This window comes from Fulmarus glacialis, unplaced genomic scaffold, assembly GCF_000690835.1.
Source record: "Fulmarus glacialis isolate BGI_N327 unplaced genomic scaffold, ASM69083v1 scaffold37918, whole genome shotgun sequence".
NCBI lineage: Eukaryota > Metazoa > Chordata > Aves > Procellariiformes > Procellariidae > Fulmarus > Fulmarus glacialis.
In genome coordinates, this window is record NW_009230817.1 from 14,187 (window position 1) to 22,932 (window position 8,746).

The window sequence follows — 8,746 nt, forward strand, 5'->3', positions numbered from 1 at the left end:
TTAAGTGGCATATAGCAGTAGCATGGGGAGGGATAATCAAGAAGCCTAAGGCAGCATAGCTACTATTTAAAATCTATGTATATGTAGGAGGGAGGAGGAAAGCAGTAGGGTAAGAGACCAGAATTAGAAGCTGGCTGGAGCTGGAGAGGCTGATGGGTAAAGCAAATTACTGCATTCTTGCTGGTTATGGCCAGCATTTTGACCTGCTTGAGGAGGAAAGAAAGGGAAAGCCAGATTCAAGAGAGCATAATCTTCATCCCCAGAAGCAAGATAAAACAATAATCAGGGTTGCAAGTTTAGCACAATAATTAAAAACTGCTCTTTCTGCTCATTGACTGTGTTTTCAGAGGGAGGGGCAAGTAGCAATTGGGCTAGCAGCCTGGACATCCAGCTTAGTCTGCTGGCTGGCTGTGGGGGTTCTGTGCATCAGTTCTTGGCTAGCAATAAATCATTACCCAGTCTACTTCTTGCACAGCTGATAACAAGTCATGACATAAATGGCTTATCATGTGCCAAAGTCTCTCTGTAATCCTGCCCTCTGTTACCAGCAGATAGCCTAGCTCACAGAGGTCAGAATCCTTTTGCTTTCTCTAGTCTAGTATAGCACAGCATCCTGGTTGTGACCCTACTTTATTCTTCAAGAGAAATAAACAATGGAGAACTCCAGCCTCAACAACATTCCAAACCATCACCTTTTCCAAAGGGAAGTGATACAGGATTTCAGCAGAGCTTCAAGTTGAAATTCAATAGCAGACACATCAGAGAACAAAATGCTCAGTGGCCAGCTGGCTTCCCAACTACAAAGATGCAAGCTGACAACTGAGCACACTCCACATGTTGACAGGCAAGCAGCAAACTGTTCTCCACCAGACAATCACACAGGTAGCCAAGATACTTGGATGTCCATGCGCCAGTGTGATCCTATTATACATAAGCAACTGCGAGAATATTTCAGGGAATGTACCACAACAGTTACTCATTTAGTGCTTAAATAGTTGCGTCCACCCAACACTACGTATGTTCTCTCGCTAAACAAGCCCCAAGAATGTACTTTAGATACTCCAAGTCTGATTAACTTCTACAAATCCTTCAAAAAACCACAGTAATGCTACTTAAAACACTGACAGAGGGGACATTAATCTTCCTCATTAAGAGTGCAAAGTGGGCTGTTTACAAATGGTTATGCAGTGATATAACAGAAGGACAGTATCAGACGGTGCTTGCTTAAAAGGTGTTGCGTGGCAGCCAGCAGTCTTAATAGGGGAAACCATGCACTGATGTGGTCGATCAGGAGAGGTGACACACTGCAGTTCATTAGAACAGTGTTGTCTTCTACTGGACAGGCATGGTGACGTATTTAGGAACCAAGCAGCAGCTATGCCTAGAATTGTACACGACTTATGAAAGCATGCAAGTCATCCTTTAACCACTTTCCAAGCTAAGCTTATTATAACAGATATAATCATTTTCCTTCCAAGACTGAAACAGTAACCTGGATAATATTCTATCCTAAGTGTTTAAGCTACAAACCTTCAATTTAGGGGCAAAGTAATGAGGTAATGTATAGAGTTGCAAAGTGAAACTATATTGTAGTCTACTAGTTGGCAGCAGTTCAAAGGAAGGACAGTCCTTTGTTGCCAATATGTTACCTATCAAGGATATTCACAAGTTCCCACACTAAGCAGACCCTACCCAAAGCATTGTGCATGCTTGAGAGAAGAGTTCTGAACTATAACTGACAAACGAGAGGCTCTGTAGGGAACCCCAATCTGTAAATTAAGGGATGAATGCAGCAGATTTAGAACACCCTGGCTGAAACGCCACCATGTCCAGCTCACCCGGAACTGCAGTTTCTGTAGCTGTGGTTACCTGCACGCTGTCAGCCAAGACAGTTTGGCACATGAGGAGAGTTTTACGCACTTACCGGAAGCGTAGAAGTGGGGGTATGACTTCTCCACATTAAAGAGCAACCCACGCTCAAGGGGAATTATTACACTATTCTACAAAGAGACTTAAATATTTAAAATATTTGAATATTTAAGTCTATTTACACTATTGCTGAAGAACATAACAGCATCCCTGTGTTGTACAGAACACCATGGAATGTTGCCCACAAAAAGTCATTGACCTGAACAGCCCGCCCTTGCTACTGTCCCTTCACACTGCCCAGGGATAAGAGGTGCTTGTCTCAAGAGCAACCTTCAGCATGATGTCACATCTCCAAAGCATACTCCCCCCACTGCAGAAGGCCTGAAAAGATTTGTGCAAGTTTTCCAATTTCAGATAACAAAATTCACCAGTGTATCTAGGTTGAACTAGATTACCGATTAATTTATAAAAGCAGACATCTACAGCACATAATGAAGTAACAAAATACAGAGGTTTATTGACAATTGCATGATTTATCATTTGATTTCCATCCCCTTCTGTCCCGGAGAAGTGTTCTTATCAATCTTACTTGATGAGTTGAAAACATGGTTTAGATTCCAAAGCAAGAAATGCAAGAAAATGAACACAGTTTAACTAATTTAAGGCCTAGTTGGAAGTTGCTGTTTAAAAGACAGGCACTGTAGCCAATGCACATCAGGTACTAAAAGATGCGAAGTCTAAGCTCAGTATTACAGACAGCGTCAATTACACCAGACCCTTCAATGCAGAAAGCAGCCTCTGCATCCTCTTTTCCACATGGTAGCCTCTTAAAATCCTGTCAAGTACTGGAAACACTGAAAAAAACTGAAACAGATCGGTGTGTCTGAGACTCAGCCAGAGGCTAGACAGCACAGACTCAAGAGTAGCTGCTAGGAAATACATGTTTGGAAGTAACATAGATCCATTACAAGGCTGCAGTTAGAATCACCGTCTTGTTTTCCTAGGGCACCAAATAACAGGGAGCTCCAAATCTATCTGAAGGGTACAAAGGCATTGAAATCCCTATTTTCCATGGCTATTTCTACCCTTAGTACTGCCCCATATATTTCACTTTCACTATTTGAAAAGGCAACTAAGTCTTCATCCACCACTTCTGACATCAACGGAACTGAGCAGTCTAGGAGCACTATAATCACAGAATGTTTTAGCACCTGGCCCAGAGATAGTCCCCTCTAAACAGTAGCAGTTCTGAGGGAAACTGGGCTAGAACAGCAGTGGATATATGCAGATAAGGCCACTTGTTCTTTGGTGTACCTGAACAACTCCTGTTTCGATATGTCAAATTTAAAAAGTCACTATTAAATACATTGAACAGTAAGCACCTAATGTTAACATTCATATATCAAAGCTCTGGATACGATCAGAAAGTCCATTTGGAGAACAAATGATGGGAGCTACCCTCCCCAACAAATGTTTGTGCAAAACATCTTCCAAACATGATTTAAGATAGCCAGCACAACCAAAAGGTTTGTATTGCTAAAGTCTTTGTTTCTCCAACTAGGATAGTCTACAGCATGTCTCAAACAACTACAACTGTGGTTTGGGGAGAATCCATGTAGTTCTCCCAACCTTATCAACAAAAATCTGAGGCAGTCAAAGGCAAACGTAAGGCTGACCAAAGACAAGAGAATTCACTAACAGAGTCAGCACAGGCAAACAAACAAAAAAAATGCACTGTGGTGAAGACAGTAGAACAGTCCTGGTTTCTGCAGGGTACAAAGTAAAAACCTTTGCAGAAGCTAAGGCATTTCTATACAGGTTGGGTCAAAGCTAGCTGGCTGGACACCTCAGTATATTCTCCACAGTAATGGTACACTTTAAGTTGCTTCTGTTCAGAGAGTACCATAAAGCTACTGTTTGCACCCACATCTTTACCAGAAAATGTGCAAGCACTCAACCAGGATACTTTAAATAAAAGCCTTCTAGAAGCACCTACAGGAAACAGTATGTTGGACTGATATTATCACTTGTAAAAGCTAGTTGTAGTAATCAGCAGATTACTGAAGGCATCAGAAAGGCCTGAATACTCTGGGGAGGGGAAGACCGTGATATTTATTAACATATGATGGTTTGTGAGTATAAAAGAAACTTTCAGTATGTTTTGTCCTTGTATCAACAATCATGTGCTGCAAAGCAAGAAAGGAGAAAGACAGAACCAAAGACTGAAGACACTCAAAACCACGGTAGCACTACTTGTTCCGGCGGAATGCATTTACATTAAAGTGACTGCAAGTCAACTCACACTGTGAAGCTGCATCCTATTGCCTGGAGGAAAGCATAGCCTCCCTGCCATGCTTCAGAATCGTTCAGGTGTGACCTCCAGGTCCCTACCCATTCACAATGTTTCATGTGTTGACTGTATGGATAAGCCTGACTCCACAAGAGCGTCCTGAGCCACTAGCTAGCTAAGAACCTAACAGTCTGATGAACTCACCACAAAGTAGCACTGATCTTTCACAAAGTTACACTAATGCCCCCCTCTGCCACCCACCCAGGCAGGCCAATACTCACATCTTCCACAGCGCACCCGTTCCCTCCCTAACCCTCCCTCCCCAAATCATCAGGTTATCCTTCCTACACACTTTAGCATAACCCTCATTCGTCTGCCTAAGAATCTATCCACAAACAATAGTCTATAAACTGACCTCACAACCACAGACAAGAGTTTCTGTGCAGATTCCGTTAGTGAAAGTGAACGAATGACCCTAATAGAACGCAATGCTGGATTTCCCCCCCGGCGGATTAAGAACTTTATTGTGTGAGCGTGGCCTTGGCCCTAATCGGGGCTCGTGATTGTCTATCTTGGGTTCTGGCTCCTTGCATCGCTCCTCCTTGCCCAGATCTTTTTTCTCGCCTCCATCTTCCAGCTGTGGTTTGATGTTTTCTGTAGCTGAATAAAAAGAAAAGGGATTAGATCAACTTGCTATTCAGTGGTGCACAAAGTACCTCATCTTCTGTTGGCTGCATTATTTCCCACATCTCCCATCCATTAAGGTTTCTCTCTATCTGTTCATTTTTCCTGAAGGAAAGAGGTGCTGAGAAAGAATTTCACTTTTCGCAACAATTCCTCTTTTCCTTCAGCAATCTTTCTAACAAAGATATGTAGGCTAAGCAATATACCTTCAGAATTATTTTGGCAGTTTCAGGCAGTTAAGAGATGCAACATATCAATGAATCCTTTCATACTGAGCTTGAAAGCAGCATTCCCATCCTTCTTTAACAATAACTAGCTGAGCAATAATACATTTTGTCAGTCAGCTATTCGTTACTTACACCTACAGAAGGCCAATATTATACACTTGAAGGAGATGGCAAGGGAGGAAGAAGCAATCTGATAGGATGTTTTTCTATATATACACACATGGTATCAAGCAAAGTATACACACACGTAGCGTATCAAGACTTATGCCTTTGGAGTTCTCCTTAATAAGAGGAAGAGAAGCATTTCCCTGAAGTGAAGTGGTTAAATTTCTGACTAAGAGAAGGAAAACTTCTCAGTTATATTATCCTAAACACCAGTCTTAGTCTTATATTTTTAAGAGGAAGCATAAGAAACTGTTCCTCAGAGCTTATCTTCTCAAAGAGAACAGAGACAGGAATTTCTCTTGCTGACCTTCTAGCTTCTTTGGTGTCTCATCTTCTTTCAAGACAATGTGATCCTGCAAAGAAACCAAAACCTATCTCAGTATATCATCGTTCTCAAAAAGTAACTCTGTCACAAAATCCTTCAGAAAGTTTTGCTTTGTTTCTGATCTAAGTTTATACATTTATCATGGTAAAAGCCAACAGCTACAGACACTGTGTGTGCAGCCCTGCATCCCCTCCACCGCTACATAATCCCAAAAGCAGTGGTAGAAGGCAACTCCTATGTTACATCAAGGTGCACATCTCAGACAATTCATTGAAACACAGATGAAGACGCCTCATTAGTTCATTAGAGGCTTAAAACTTGTCTGTGGTGAACAGTTCAGTCCAAAGGTCTGGAATTACCATTCTTGTCAAGCACCCACTACCACCCAGGAGAAGTTGGCATTCACAACTAGAACACAAGCAGCCCTTGAGCACCCTATTTATATTCAGCAATTACTGTCTTCAGTGAGTATCCATAGTGACCCGAACAGTCAGGTAATTAACAAAACCTTTTAAGACCATTTCTCCAACAATCCCAACTGATTGTCAGAAATACACAGCAATACTTCAGAAAAGCTTGCATGTTTTCTCACCCATGAAATTCAACTTGCAGTGATTTTGCAAATATGCTATCTCCTTTCCATCCCAGTATTTCCCACAATTCCAATGCTCTAATTAAAGACAGGAATTTCCGAAGTGTTATCCTCCATTTAGTCAGGAATTCACAGGAATTAATGTGTAACATTTTTTAAAAAGCAACTAGAAAGTATCTGAGACCAGCCCAATAAAGGGGTACAGAGGAACAAAACAAAGCCCTTTCCTACACCAACAGCACTACTCCCGACAAAACCTAGCTCCTGGTCTTTTTTTTCTTTCCTCCTTTCTTATGACCTTAATCCCTCAAAATACACTCCAGAGTCTGCATAAAAAGTTAGGCAAAACCACACTACCAGCACCTTCAAATTTAAGGGGAAAAAGGAGAAAAAAAGTTAAATTGGACTAATCTTGTCTTCCTAGGGTTCCAGGAAAAATGGAAAAATGCTACTACTTTTTCAGCACAAAGACAGTGTGCTGTGTTTCATGGGATGTTAAGTTTACGTGCTATCTGACATGTCAAAAACTTTGCCAACATAGAGGCTACTCACTTAATAGTATCTACTTAGAGTAAGGCAGCAGGTTGCAAATCCAAATACAGAACATTTAAATACAGAAATAAAGTAATTGGCAACGTATCCTCCTTTTTCCCAAAACCAGATTTGGTCATAACTACAAACCTCTCCAACTATTACACATCCCAGCTTTAAGATCAAAAAATAACAACTGACATAGCAAGACACACTTTTGTCTGACATCACAAAATCAAGTGCATGCTGGATCTGACACTCAAAGCTGATCTTGAGTTAGCTTTTTCACTGTTGATGACTTAAGCTTAGTCTCCTGCTAAAGTGCTTTCATGTTGAATGTAGATACAAATATTTAAGAGAGGTGAAGGGCACAGCCAGGCCACATGAAGATTTATGACTGTAGCTCACTGCTGTTCACAGACTTTCCAGAATTGGTATCAAGATCACCTCTGCCAAATTGCAGAATAAAGAGAAGTATCTTCTCTCTATCTAGCCTAAATGCCTCTTGGCTGTGTGCCACGAGCTCCAGCTGTACCTCACTCACAAGGAAGACCAAAGGCTTCAGAAGCATTTTTTTTTCTTTTCTTTTTTTTTTTTTTTGAACACACATCCGCAGTCTAATTAATAGTTTTACTGCAAACTGCAGAGCATGCTGAGATCTGATATACCAAAGATAACAAGCTATCAGAAAGAGACTTTGGGAATAACTGTCTAATTTGAAGTTACCCTATGCATAATTCAGGTCTGTCATCTTAAAAAGAATACAGGCATTGCACTGCGACAAGGCTGTAAGACGACTCGCTGAGCTGCTACCTTCTTGGTTTGACAGCGAAAGAAGTACAAATACCTTAGGCTTGTTTGGGTGTGCTCGCACAACACTGGTAGATACAGGAGACCCAAAGATATCGCTTGTCTTCCCACCAGGTGGATTCATGCGTGGACGAGGCTGAGCAGAACTAGAATCCTCAAAAATACCACTTTCTTTTCCCCCTGCAAGGCAGTTGTTAGATTTTTTTTTTTTTTCTAGATGACTTTGTTTTTCCACAGTATATTAAAAAAAAAAAAAAAAAAAAAAAGAATTCAAAGACTTCTAGAACCCTACTGCCTAGAGACTTACTTTTGCTTGCCTGAATATACTAGTTGAAATCCTTTGTTACAAGAATTCACTAGAGGATCTTAGATTCACAGCTGTACTCACTGCAGCTAACTGATGACACAGCTCTAGAATACAAGCAGTTTCCTTTCATCATTTCCTTGACCTCAACTCGGAAAGAATTAGACTTGGATGATGTGCTAAAAAGTCTGTGAACATGTAGATCACTGAAATATTCATATATTCAGAAGTCTGAACAGATGTATTGTTCAATCCCACTCAATTTATAAAAACGCAACATAAAAAGACAGCCAGATCACAGTGTTCCACTTTAGGAATACAAAAGCAGTTCTGTGCTGCAATTCAGAGCCCAGTTGCGCTGAAGGAGGTAGCTGCTCTTACCTGGAGGGTTTGTTCTTTTTGGAATATTTTGAGGTTCTTCTGATGCTCCAAAGATATTGGATGCCATCCGGTGTGGCCTGCCTGAAGAAGAAATTTCTTCTGTACTCCCAAAGAGATTGCTAGAACCTCCTCCAGGGGGCTTCAATACCCTACACATTGCAGAATGAAAGAAGCAAGAGACAAAAGTTTGTTGGAAATTTACAGCATTCAACATATTTGATGTCCCCTCCCCATTCTCCCTTGAATGTTTTGAATATATATTTGAACTTACTTCAGGTAATTCTGCTATGTCCATGAAGTATCTACTTTTCAAGAGCTGTTCTAATAAAATATTCTCAAGTTCAGTACAAATATTGCCAGCCTCCTAGTCAGTCAATTTGATCATTACGTTATCTACTATTACTGGGAATGGTCATAACAGTGCCACCAGAACAGACGGCTATGCTATCCCTGGTGTTCCAGAAGCAACAGGAGATTAAGAGAAGACATATGATTCTGGTTAGTATTTTAAAAATAACCATTACAGAATCAGACTTTCTGCTAAATTGCACGCACCAACTTTGCATCT

General features: G+C 40.9%; 1 protein-coding gene across 1 annotated transcript; it reads right to left on the minus strand.

Annotated features, from left to right (window-relative positions):
- Positions 1–4,634: 4,634 nt before the first annotated feature.
- On the minus strand, positions 4,635–8,323 carry HN1L (hematological and neurological expressed 1-like). Its single transcript, XM_009584362.1, has 4 exons — positions 8,179–8,323; positions 7,531–7,673; positions 5,543–5,588; positions 4,635–4,819 (listed from the first exon to the last, which is right to left on the minus strand). The coding sequence occupies exons 1-4, from the start codon at positions 8,243–8,245 to the stop codon at positions 4,635–4,637; spliced, it is 441 nt and encodes a 146-aa protein (XP_009582657.1). The 5' UTR covers positions 8,246–8,323.
- Between the last annotated feature and the right edge of the window lie 423 nt (positions 8,324–8,746).

Excerpts from the sequence above, each read along its gene's own strand:
- HN1L (XM_009584362.1), bottom strand. The coding sequence starts at position 8,245 with ATGGCATCCAATATCTTTGGAGCATCAGAAGAACCTCAAAATATTCCA. Across the intron at positions 5,589-7,530 it reads CACACCCAAACAAGCCTAAG|GATCACATTGTCTTGAAAGA; the intron begins GTATTTGTACTT and ends GTTTCTTTGCAG. Across the intron at positions 4,820-5,542 it reads GACACCAAAGAAGCTAGAAG|CTACAGAAAACATCAAACCA; the intron begins GTCAGCAAGAGA and ends CTTTTTATTCAG.